A 13,650-nucleotide genomic window follows, 5' to 3' on the forward strand; every position below is an offset into this window, starting at 1 on the left:
ATACTTATTTAAAAAGTAGGATTACATTAAGTGTGATTACAGGAAAGATATTAAAGTGACATTTTTCTGACAATTGTTTGCCCAATAATAATAACTAATAACAGGCATTGGAATGAGGCATAATAACGCTACCAGAAATATTGAAATTATGATGGCAGTCTCCTATATGACAAAATCTATTTATAATGTTATTGTTTTATTCTGTGCAAGTGATCTTATGTTTGATGTGAAAATACTAATACAATTTATTGAAAGTTAATAAGCAAGCAATAATAATTAATAGTGTTACTGTTCATTAACATTTAATTGAATAAGAAAAAAAAACCTTCTTCTAAGTAACACTAGATTTAGATTTTTTCTCTACAAAATTCAAACTTGCATTTTTATCATTTATTTGTTTAAAACACAAACTGTGTATGTTGAGAAACAGTACTCAAATATCATGTGTGAGCTTTTCACTATCTGCTTACATATTATAGCCCTTTCACATCGCCTAACAAAACTCCGGAGTTTTCACACATCAGGGCGTTTTGTATGGTGTGCGTGCTGGTGTGTGATATACTTCTAAGTACTGCTAGGCCATGTAAAAAAGTATTAAGTCAGCTTATACCAGTTTTTCTTGCATTCAAATTTCATTTTTAAGTTCTAATTTGGTTATTTAGAGCACTTCTACATTATAGAAATATGGGAATAAATTGATTAACCTTTTGCTTTTGATTATTTTTAATAGTATATTCCGGAAGAGGTATTAAACAATCGTCCAGACAATGCTTATATAAGACCTCAACTATGTATGGGGTCACGTAACTCATCCACTACAAGTGCAGCACAGACTGTTATCGAGATGAATCATCTTGCAGCCTCTAAGGGGTCACAGTTCAATGAAAGAACTGTGCAAACGGGCAGTGCTGATAAGGTATCTGGTCATGGTAGTGCAACAAGCGTTCATGGTAAATCATCACGATCTGGAAGCACAGGCAGTGGTCATCACTCACAACAGTCTAGTCCACCATCTTCAGGAGCAAGTCAGAGGCGACGTACAGAGTATGAGAAAGTCCCCAGCGATGATCCAGACAACTGTGTATATAAACGTCAAGGCGGAACTGCGTGTGTTAGAGAGCGAGACTTTTGCGTGTCAAAAATGGATAGCGACAGTGCTTCTGATAAAGACAGTGAAACGTCGAGTGTATGCGAAGGTGATAGCATTGATATGCCAAACCCACAGATTCAAGCCTTCAATACGTTACGTTCTAGCGACCGCGATAGTGCAGAATATACGTGGGATGACTATGGACAGCTCGCCAGGTTCACCCCTAATGGTTTCAAAGGGGATTCTCCTTTGCATCATCCGATGGGCAGAGGGAGGCTGTACGGTACAGGTAGCGGGGTACGACCCAGTATGAACGTTGTTGCAAACCCAATGAACTGTGGCTTACAGAACAATGCGATGGGAGACAGTATAAATAATCCTAACGATGCATATTATCAATCAACCCTTAATAATTTAGACATCTCCGCTTCTCCTGCAGCTGTATAGCATGTCAGGACCTTGTTGTAGATAAATAACGTAAATATTTATAAATTAAACAGAGTAAGCATACAAAGTATAGTATTATGAAAGAAATTAAGATGATTTGAAAGAAATATTAATGAAGTATGTGATGCAACATTGAACATATCTCTATTGGGAGTGGTTAAACTTTGAAAGAAAGTAAGTAAGGTTGTAATGTGAATTGGGCTATACACAATTAACTTTTAAGAGCCATAGTTGACTGAAATAATGTACTAATGAATGCATTGTTTAGTTTATGAATAAATTAAACTATTGAAGAATATATAGTTTTATATACAGTGTAATTATGTAGTTCAATATACATTGATTAGTGTAGCGGTTGAGTAATGGAAAAGTCATTGTTAATAATGGTTTGAGATATATATGGAAGAAAGTGTAACCATCACGAGTACAGTAAAACGGTCATTAATATATATATGATCTTGAAAGAAAGTATATAAGTTTGCTCAGTAAATTGAATAGGTTTGAAAGGGTAATAAAAGTTTAATAATCAAATATTATTTTTGATATGATAAACATGATTTAGATCATGTAGGAAAGGTACTCAAACTGTCTAACTTGATCTTTTACAAAAAAGTTGTGGTTATATGTGATTTAGGAAGAGTAGGAAAGGGTCTAAAGTTGTGTAGCAACAAATGGAAAGATGATTATTTTCCTTATGGAATATAGGTTAAGTTTGCAAGTGTTTAAAATGTATGCAAAGAATGAAATTAAATATTTTAATTAGTGCATTTGTTTGTAAAGCTGTTGATGACCAGCGTATGCTGTCATGCAACATAGCTAAGCAGTTGAATGCTCGTTTTTATACTGCACCTTATTGGATTAATCAGTTAGTTTTCACATCATTCCCCGAGTCTGTGTTGTGTGTGTGTGTGATGCTTTTAATTTATGTTGTTTAAACTGTTTTTAGCACATATAATGTAAATAATTGTTTCTATAAATAAATATTAATTCAGATGTCAAAGTATTAATATTATCTGAATTAATTTTTTAGATAAATTTTTATATATTTTTGTTTTTTTAATTGTTTGCATCGATGGGACGCAATCAAATGCTGCCGCAGATCATGACTAAATTGAACCAATTTATGACGTATAGATATGTGATCATTTTTTTAGTTATAAATTTAAAAAATCTAATTTTGTATTAAAACAAATACATAGACTTTAATGTTGGTAATAATACTTAAAAATATAAACATCATAGTTATTATATGTTTGAATCTAAATTTACCATAACTGTTAAGTGACAATTTACAAAGTTTGTTTTACTATTAATTTTTTATTTAATTTTTATTAAACGACAGCCAAAGATTTCATTTGTATAAATGCAGATAGGAATTTATTTAGGAAAGTTATAAGATATACATAGTAAAATTAAATATAAATAAAAAATATTAACCTTTTAAAGTAAAAAATCTACTTATCTTCATTTGTTTTAAAAGGCTGAATCTAAATTTTAACAAAACCTTCGTTCTCGATTTGTTTAAATAAGAAAAAAAAATACCTTTACCAATTCCAGCATATTTTTATCTTATAAATAATATAGTATATGATATATAGTATATATATATTGCCTTGTACAGATGTAGTAAGATTTTTAAGAAGTTAAGGAGTTGTTCAAAGCCTAGAATAGTCACATGATTTTACTGCTATACCATAAGTAACAAGGGGCTATAAAATATATATATACGAATATATAAACTTTGGTGTAAATTCTAAATATTTTTGTAAGTTTGCTGAATGAGGGAAATGATTAAAGGTGTAGTTTGTACATTTTCAAAGCAATGTGGTGAGGCTGGTAAACTAAGTAAGCTAGCTAATACTATCCTACTACTACTAAGTACTTTCCCAATTCATTTAAAATTAATTTTGCCATGTGCCTATTCATTTAAATGTATTCATCTTATGTTGTTGTTATGTTGTTTACAATGTGTACTGTATAATACTGCAAAATCTTAGTTTTTTTAAATTTTGGTCTGAAAAGTGTTTTAGGTACTTTTGTAAAATGAATGCTTGACTCAGTATACAAACTGTATAGCATTAAATAAATAAATGTTAACTTTTAGTTAAACCAGTTGACAAGTACTTACTTGCTACGTTTCAGCTACTTTCAGTAGCCTTGGTCACGGTGAATTGCGCCATCTCTCGTCTGATGTTCAGCTTTCTGCTGGTGTCCCCCTTTTGCGTGACCAAGGCTACTGAAAGTAGCTGAAACGTAGCAAGTAAGTACTTACTTGTCAACTGGTTTAACTAAAAGTTAACATTTATTTATTTAATATCCATTGAAACCAGATGAAATTTTTTGAGAATGTATAGCATTATATTATCAATATGACTGATTTGGGTGGCCCACACCCTGTAATCATATCTAATCCTACTTCAGTGTCATTTTCATGTAAAAACAAAACAAGCAGGTAGGTTTTTTTTTCTTAAAAAAAAACAAAAATAAAAGTATAATAAATACTTTTACCATATTTATTTTTTGTAAATGTTAATTTTAAGTTAGCTGTAATTATTATTTAATTGTATTTCTAGTTTTAGTTATTACAGTATTTATTTTGATAACATTGCCTTAAGAAAACCAGTTGCTTTGCTGTATCTTATCCTGCAATGCAATTAACTAAAATACTCCCCTCTATGGTGTATTTTTTCTTGACAATAGTTGTTTATATTTGTGGATACGACTTGCTGTAATTTAATATTCATGAGACTAATTGCATATGCATAATTTGCTTCAACTTGTTAGCATAATTATTTATAATGTGGATGTAAGCTGTGATTTTTTTTATGAATATTCATGAGAACAATGGCATATGCATAATTTGCTTCAACTTGTTAGCATAATTATTTATAATGTGGATGTAAGCTGTGATTTTTTTTTATGAATATTCATGAGAATAATTGCATATGCATAATTTGCTTCAACTTGTTAGCATAATTATTTATAATGTGGATGTAAGCTGTGATTTATTTTAATGAATATTCATGAGAATAATTGCATATGCATAATTTGCTTCAACTTATTAGCATAATTATATATAATGTGGATGTAAGCTGTGATTTATTTTAATGAATATTCATGAGAATAATTGCATATTAATACTTGCTTCAACTTTGACACATGTAAATTTGATTGGATGAAAGTTAATGAATGTTAAATAGTTTTACTGCACTGTTTATAATACTTTCTTAATAGTGTAGCTCTTCACTAGAAATTATTAAAAAATTAACTATTTGCAAAAAAAATTTAAATGTAAAAATATTAATTAATCATGCAGCGTGTTTGTATATTTTCATATGTATTGTTTACTAAAAATTTATTTATTAACATTTGGTATGTGATTTAGCTGAAGTTTCAAAACAATAATGATGTTCTACATATCTTCCTCAGGATAAAGACACCTCAACTCCTCCAATTAGATTTTACACTTGGCCCTGATAAACACCCACATTATAAATATAAGCATCAGTTACTCTAATTAGAGACCAAACCTGGTAATAACAACTACATGTCTTTATCGGGCCTTGTCTTTAAATCGGTACTTAATGTTTGTTTTGGAGCATGCTCAGTACATGCTTGTAATCTAGTTCAGCTTTTATGACGAGTAAATGCAAAGATTCCAAAAAAGAAACCAATTTGATGTGTCATTTTACTTCAAACTATTATTATTATTCAGCATTATTTTGAAGCAAAATAGTGCTGAAAAGTATGACATATTATGTGATTATAAAGCAAATTATTTATTATAAATGTGGTAATAACAAAATAACAAGGTTGTAATTTGCCCATTTTTCGACAAAATCCCTGTGCTATAGCATAGGGATTTTTTTTTAAATCGCACAAAATACAAACTTTTCAAAATGCGGTAATATCGCTATATGTGAACGTATATCACATTTTTATCCTCTTATACTGTCATAGGACAAAGTTATGTAAAAAAATAACATGGTTGTAATTTGCCCATTTTTTGACAAAATCCCTGTGCTATAGTACAGGATTTTTCAATAAATCGCCCAACATACTCGACTTTTCAAAATGAGGTAATATCGCTATATGTGAACGTATATCACATTATTATCCTCTTATGCTGTCATAGGACGAAGTTATGTAAAAAATATAACAAGGTTGTAATTTGCCCATTTTTCCACACAATCTCTGTGCTTTTGTACAGGGATTTTTTTTTAAAATTGCCCAAAATACAAACTTTTCAAAATGCGGTAATATCGCTATATGTGAACGTATATCACATTATTATCCTCTTATGCTGTCATAGGACAAAGTTATGTAAAAAAATAACAAGGTTGTAATTTGCCCATTTTTCGACAAAATCCCTGTGCTATAGTACAGGGATTTTTCAAAAAATCGCCCAAAACACAAACTTTAAAAAATACTGTTATATCGCTATATGTGCACGGACATCGCATTTTTATCCTCTTATACTGTCATAGGACGAAGTTATGTAAAAAAATAACAAGGTTGTAATTTGTCCATTTTTTTACAAAATCCCTGTGCTATAGTACAGGATTTTTCAATAAATCGCCCAACATACTCGACTTTTCAAAATGAGGTAATATCGCTATATGTGCACGTATATCACGTTATTATCCTCTCATGCTGTCATAGGACGAAGTTATGTAAAAAATATAACAAGGTTGTAATTTGCCCATTTTTCCACACAATCTCTGTGCTATAGTACAGGGATTTTTTTTAAAATCGGCCAAAACACAAACTAAAAAAAAAAAATAATATCGCTATATGTGCACGGACATCGAATTATTATCCTCTTATACTGTCATAGGACGAAGTTATGTGAAAAAATAACAAGGTTTTAATTTGCCCATTTTTGGAAAAAATCCTTGTGCTATAGTACATGAATTTTTCCAAAAATCGCCCAAAATACAAACTTTTCAAAATGCGGTAATATCGCTTTATGTGCACTTATATCACGTTATTATCCTCTTATACTGTCATAGGACAAAGTTATGTAAAAAAATAACAATGTTGTAATTTCTCCTTTTTTGACAAAATCCCTGTGCAATATCGCTATATGTGCACGCATTATTATTATTTGCGAATCGGAATTTTGCTACAGACAAATTTAATTTCAAAAATATGATTTATTGGTCCTCATTGACTGTTAAAATACAATTTCTTTAAATATAAATAAAATTACTTTATAATTAATTAACAAGATATTTTGGTAATACTTATATATTGTTACAAAACCTCATGTTGTCATGAGCATGTTTAGACTGACCTGCCACTACTTCTACCAAGGATTATATTCAGAGATATTTGGCACCAATAAAGAAATTAATCTTCACACACTAATAATTATAATTGGTACATGATCAACATAAAATAACTGTGCTTCTTCTCAGAGCAGCACACATCAACACAGTATACACTGTTAGGAAATTCTGCACCATAAACAAATTAGATTCTGTCAAAGTCAACACAGCAAACAATCAACTATCATCTATTTAATACTTGGCCTCTCATAGGTCACTCAGTTAATAAGTTAAAATAATACTTAAAAATCATACACAAGCTTACAGACATTACCTGTAAGCCTCTAAAAACAAGTAAACATGAAATTGTTTCTGATATATTTTTTATTATAAACATTTTAAAACTTAATAATTAAGTGAGCACAGTCTATCACATCTTAATTATTTCAAAGATTTAGACAAATGTTTGCTTGTAACTGTCAGATTCTGATGTTTTTTCATCCACTTCACCAGGTATTTCTCCATTTGTAGCGTTGGTTGCCAAGTCTGGAACTTTCTCATCCGCCATCACCTCAACATATTCATGAAGTGTATTTTCTGGTAGTGCATTGCTTTGCAGAAGCTTTGGTCCAGTCAACATGATTAGGATTGCACCAATAGGAGCAGTGAGGAGGATGACAAGAACTGCTATTGTTAAGATCTGTGAATGTAAAGATTGCACCAATAGGAACAGTGAGGAGAATGACAAGAACTGCTATTGTTAAGATCTGTGAATGTAAAGATTGCACCAATAGGAGCAGTGAGGAGAATGACAAGAACTGCTATTGTTAAGATCTGTGGATGTAAAGATTGCACCAATAGGAACAGTGAGGAGAATGACAAGAACTGATATTGTTAAGATTTGTGAATGTATTGTAAAGATTGCACCAATAGGAGCAGTGAGGAGAATGACAAGAACTGCTATTGTTAAGATCTGTGAATGTAAAGATTGTACCAATAGGAAGAGTGAGGAGAATGACAAGAACTGATATTGTTAAGATTTGTGAATGTAAAGATTGCACCAATAGGAGCAGTGAGGAGAATGATAAGAACTGCTATTGTTAAGATCTGTGAATGTAAAGATTGTACCAATAGGAACAGTGAGGAGAATGACAAGAACTGCTATTGTTAAGATCTGTGAATGTAAAGATTGCACCAATAGGAAGAGTGAGGAGAATGACAAGAACTGCTATTGTTAAGATCTGTGAATGTAAAGATTGCACCAATAGGAGCAGTGAGGAGAATGACAAGAACTGCTATTGTTAAGATCTGTGGATGTAAAGATTGCACCAATAGGAACAGTGAGGAGAATGACAAGAACTGCTATTGTTAAGATCTGTGAATGTAAAGATTGCACCAATAGGAACAGTGAGGAGAATGACAAGAACTGCTATTGTTAAGATCTGTGAATGTAAAGATTGCACCAATAGGAGCAGTGAGGAGGATGACAAGAACTGCTATTGTTAAGATCTGTGGATGTAAAGATTGCACCAATAGGAACAGTGAGGAGAATGACAAGAACTGCTATTGTTAAGATCTGTGAATGTAAAGATTGCACCAATAGGAGCAGTGAGGAGAATGACAAGAACTGCTATTGTTAAGATCTGTGAATGTAAAGATTGTACCAATAGGAAGAGTGAGGAGAATGACAAGAACTGATATTGTTAAGATTTGTGAATGTAAAGATTGCACCAATAGGAGCAGTGAGGAGAATGACAAGAACTGCTATTGTTAAGATCTGTGAATGTAAAGATTGCACCAATAGGAACAGTGAGGAGAATGACAAGAACTGCTATTGTTAAGATCTGTGAATGTAAAGATTGCACCAATAGGAGCAGTGAGGAGAATGACAAGAACTGCTATTGTTAAGATCTGTGAATGTAAAGATTGCACCAATAGGAGCAGTGAGGAGAATGACAAGAACTGCTATTGTTAAGATCTGTGAATGTAAAGATTGCACCAATAGGAGCAGTGAGGAGAATGACAAGAACTGCTATTGTTAAGATCTGTGGATGTAAAGATTGCACCAATAGGAGCAGTGAGGAGAATGACAAGAACTGCTATTGTTAAGATCTGTGGATGTAAAGATTGCACCAATAGGAACAGTGAGGAGAATGACAGGAACTGCTATTGTTAAGATCTGTGAATGTAAAGATTGCACCAATAGGAGCAGTGAGGAGAATGACAAGAACTAATATTGTTATGATCTGTGGAGGTTAAGATTGCATCAATAGGAGCAGTGAGGAGAATGACAAGAACTGCTATTTTTAAGATCTGTGAATGTAAAGATTGCACCAATAGGAAGAGTGAGGAGAATGACAAGAACTGATATTGTTAAGATTTGTGAATGTAAAGATTGCACCAATAGTAACAGTCAGCAGAATGACAAGAACTGCTATTGTTAAGATCTGTGAATGTAAAGATTGCACCAAGAAAAGATCTGTGAATGATATCTTTGTTTTCTACACGATTTTTTTTTTTTTTTAAATAGAACTGGAATTTACAATATGTTACTATCAAGAGGCTTAAAGTACAAATTAGGTTACCTCAAAACAAGATTAATGTAAATAATGTGTATAAGATAAGCCTACTAAGCAAAATAAACAATAACAAACATGATCAAAAAAATTTAGATTACTAAACAATATTGCATCATTTTAGGATAGATATCAGAGCTATCTATAAACCCAGATCTATAGCTGCTGGCAATAGTCCAGGTTTACTTCCTAATCATTTCTAATAGGTGCATTGAGCAATAAAACAATTGTATTTAACTTTGGTTTATGTTTATAGCAGTATTAAATATGCTGTCAAACAAAATACTGTAATTTACATGCTAAATGTATACAATGTCTTACTTGTCTTCCCAGATCTTCAAGGTGTTCTTCAGCCCCACGTTCTCTTGCTGTATCCAAAGCAACTGATCCAATTGCAGCCTGTAATCAATAACATTTTATCCTTCTTATAATCTTTTTAGTAACATTTAAGATATTCGATTTAGTTGTGATGTTAGTATTTATAGTCTTTGCATAGTAAGTATATATTGTGGAATTATCAAAATGTACTGCTTCTCATGTAATAAAAGTATATTTGTAAATTATAATCAATTTTCCTTGACATTCTACGGTATTCTTGCTACCGTTATAATAACAGTTCTATAAATATTTTTAGGAAACAATATATTTTCCAACGTAACAATCTACTGAGTGACATACCTGTACTGTAGCCTTAGGTAGCCAGGCTATTGCAACAAACACCTTCTCTTTAATAGTAAGACCAGCACCACTCACAGCCAGTATGGAGACTAATATTCGAGCAGTAAGACCAGTAAAAACAACAGCCAAACCTAGACCTATAAGCATACAATTGGTCATTTTTTAGGTGCGAGAGCTTCTACTGTATGATAAACACAGCAATTATTTATGAGAAAACTCAATATCTGCAGTCAATTCTTGCATTCAAATTTATCATACACATATTAAAAGTTTACGAAATGTTCCTTACCAATTGATGATGGTTCAAGGTAGCTTAGTTTGACCTCTGCACCAATAAGGCCAAAAAGTAAAGGTTGAAATATTATCCACATGAATTCCATCAATTTTTCAATTGGTTCCTAAAAGACAAAGGAAAAGAACAAAGGCTATACTTTTGAATCCTTCATCAATGAATTTGAACTAAGATTACCATTGTTATAAATGATTAACACAAAACAAAGTTAAGCTACACAAGGCAGTCAAAGAGAGACACTACCGATGTCTATTTTATTTTAGGTTATGTTGCAAGACGTCTTTATTATTTACCTTATTTGGTTTCCAACCGTATCCAGCCACAAAAGCCATCGTAAGGCAACCTAAAGCACCTGCACCAGACAACTCGGCAACATTACTCCCAAAAATATAAAACAGACCTGTACAAAACAGAAGCAGGAATCTCATAAACGAAACTTTAACCTTGAAAAAAGAAAAACAAGGAATGGGAATTGAGAACGATTTGACTTCCACATTAGATGACATTATTGGTTGGCAAAGCAGAAGGTAGGCATTTAAGTGTACAAATTATTTACCTGATTTTGATTTGGTATATACCAAAGAATGACACCAGACAAAACACCAACACTAACCCCAATGATTAACTCAAGTGGACCACGAAAAATGCTGTACAACAAGTTTCCTACCAAAAAAAAAAAAAAAAAAATGACAATAAATTTCATTTCCCAAGATTTAAATTAGGTGAAATTAATTATTTTGAAACTAGCAAGCATTCAAGTACTACTAAATAAAACTATAAAATAAAATGATTCCTTACATTTTTTTCAATTTTATAAATCAAAAACCATAACACAAAACAACCTGTATGCACAAAATATGGTAATGGCAGGGACATCCTGCAAAATAAGCATTCACTCTACCCCTAAGATATATCTTTAGGCAATGATAGTATACCTGTTGAAAATGCTGATCCAAGTAGCACACCAAACACACTAATGGCAAGGACGTCATCACAACTAGCTGCAGCTATCACCAGTGTTGGGATACCTTTAGTGACTCCATATCCTCTATCTTGTAAACTTAGAAGGGTTGGTACAATCACAGCAGGCGTTACTGCTCCCAAGACAAACCTGATATAGAACAAAGTATTTCATTGGTCAAGTACATACTTAAAATCATAATCTTCCACATGGCACAAACAATACATGTATGTCTAACAACAATTATGTTAAAATGTTTGAAAAATAGACAATGGTTTTTATACTACTGTAGGTATGTTATAAACATGTAGGGCCGGGTTATTTGTACACAACATGATCATTATAATAATAGATAGGGATAACCCATTTAAACTGCCTCAGGTACACTCTAAATATTATTGCAGTTTACTTTCAATTAACCACAGGCGGATCCAAAGGGGTCTGTCTAATTTGTTTATAAAATAAAATGTACACAATAGATTCAGCACTTCATTTTACAAATGTTAGGTCCTAGCCATCCACCATCTCGATTTAAAAATCCTGGATTCACCAATGTTACTGGTAGAAGCTAATTCCAAGTTTGTGTTGAGTTACATGGTAATAAAAAATAATCCCTAAATATACTATACCCCAACATAAATCCCCACACCCATGGGAAGCCCAGCAACAGGTTTGCAGTAATGCCTACTGTAACTGCTTCAGCTACACACGGCATACAGCATAAACGGACACATACACAACTGAGACGCCGTAGTGCGTCAGCATCTAGGCCTAGCCCTGCACGAATCAGAATAACAACCAATGCCATGCTGCGCAGAGATGATGACCATTCTGGGTAAATATCCTCAGCAAAGTTGATAGCTGGTACATTTCCAAGTAAAAATCCAACAATTAACATTCCTAAAATGAACAATCAATAAGCGAAATATAAAACATTTTAATATTGATAGATAACAGTGTTTCCTAAAAAATAATTTATTATAATTAGCTATACAAAGGCCATAAAGCCATTAAAATCGATCCTTTATATTAAATCTTCTAAAATAGGATCATATAATAATTATGATAATGCTGGTGATAATGATGTTGTCTTCTTAAATTCAGTTTTTAAAACATAAAATAACAATTCACTTTCAGCCAAAATTAAAGATGGAATACATAATATCAATAATGATGCTGATATTGATGATGTTGAGCATGAGGGTTAACAATGGCTTAGTAGTTTTAAACATCCAGTCAAAAGCTCTGTCTACACTATCAAATTAGTTTGACAACAAAGCGTGATGTGCCCAATTATGCTAGTAATATGACATCATTATGATCATACATGGGCACATCACATTTTGTTTTTACTTAAAGTTTGATAGTGTAGACAGAGCTTAATGTAATATTTCAAGGAAAATATTTGCGTTTAAGATTTTTCTGTAGATTGAAAATACTGTTTCTTTAATGTCTCTTAATCACACAGATCATATTTGAATCTAAAAAATTCAGAACATAATCCATTTTATTACATTGTTCTTCTTTAAACTTACCAAGAAGTTCGGGTAGCTTAATCAGTTGTATAAGAACACCACCAAGTTGACAAAGAACAACCAAAAGAAAGAGTCCAAATAAGTTTCCCCCAGGAAGCGCCTCCTCTCCTGTTATTGCCCACAGCATGCCCCAGCTTACACCCAATAGCAGAACACACAGCAAAAGGTTAGAGAATGTTCCATGAGGAGGGCACATCATTGCATATTTAAGCCGTTGCATTATGGTGGGATTTTGTCTGTGTTTATAATACTTTGACATCCATGGCTTAAAAGCAACCATGTAAGATTGTTTACAGTTACTGCAGCAACCATTGCTCTTGTCATCTTTTGAATTTTCGTTTAATTTTATGTTTCTTTCACAATTGATTTGCCCATCATCACTAATTGTGGCCAATCTTATTTGTATAGAATTTATTGTGTTGTTATCTGTCTCCTCCATCTTTCTGTTTGTAGCCTCCATAGATGCCATATCTTTGTAAAAATTGTGAAAAAAAGTGTCATGACACTAGTGATAATAAAGAATTAAATTATTTACAAACCACTAAAGCCTCCTTCATTTGATTTAGCACACTAAATTAGAAAATATACACTAAAAAATAGAAAAAAAAAATTTACTGATTAACACTATATTAATATACTTTCCTTTACAAAAATGAAAGTATAGTATTATTAACTAAACATTTTAGGCTAGCTAGGAAAGGAGTTGAAACACAATGCCATTTTATGTTGTTGAGTGGAATAGATTTCTTAGACTGGTGGTGGACCATTGTCACTTATCAGTATGTCGGGTATACAATATCG

At 32.1% G+C, this 13,650-nt stretch overlaps 2 protein-coding genes across 5 annotated transcripts in view; one reads left to right on the forward strand and one right to left on the reverse strand.

Annotated features, from left to right (window-relative positions):
- LOC140051966 (uncharacterized) overlaps window positions 1-5,316 on the forward strand; it is a 92,393-nt gene extending 87,077 nt beyond the window's left edge. For 3 of the 4 annotated variants that reach the window (XM_072097325.1, XM_072097324.1, XM_072097326.1), the window contains one exon: window positions 731-5,316. In XM_072097325.1, the coding sequence (XP_071953426.1) occupies window positions 731-1,537 (807 nt within the window). In that variant the 3' untranslated portion in view covers window positions 1,538-5,316. The remainder of the gene's footprint in view (window positions 1-730) is intronic. The other variant, XM_072097327.1, reaches the window with a different exon arrangement.
- A 1,391-nt stretch (window positions 5,317-6,707) lies between these two features.
- LOC140051968 (sodium/hydrogen exchanger 9B2-like) lies at window positions 6,708-13,289 on the reverse strand. Its single transcript, XM_072097328.1, has 9 exons — window positions 12,850-13,289; window positions 11,944-12,214; window positions 11,289-11,464; window positions 10,910-11,016; window positions 10,647-10,796; window positions 10,351-10,459; window positions 10,062-10,198; window positions 9,705-9,782; window positions 6,708-7,507 (listed from the first exon to the last, which is right to left on the reverse strand). The coding sequence occupies exons 1-9, from the start codon at window positions 13,286-13,288 to the stop codon at window positions 7,262-7,264; spliced, it is 1,713 nt and encodes a 570-aa protein (XP_071953429.1). The 5' UTR covers window position 13,289; the 3' UTR covers window positions 6,708-7,261.
- Window positions 13,290-13,650: the final 361 nt, after the last annotated feature.

This window comes from Antedon mediterranea, chromosome 6, assembly GCF_964355755.1.
Source record: "Antedon mediterranea chromosome 6, ecAntMedi1.1, whole genome shotgun sequence".
Lineage (NCBI taxonomy): Eukaryota > Metazoa > Echinodermata > Crinoidea > Comatulida > Antedonidae > Antedon > Antedon mediterranea.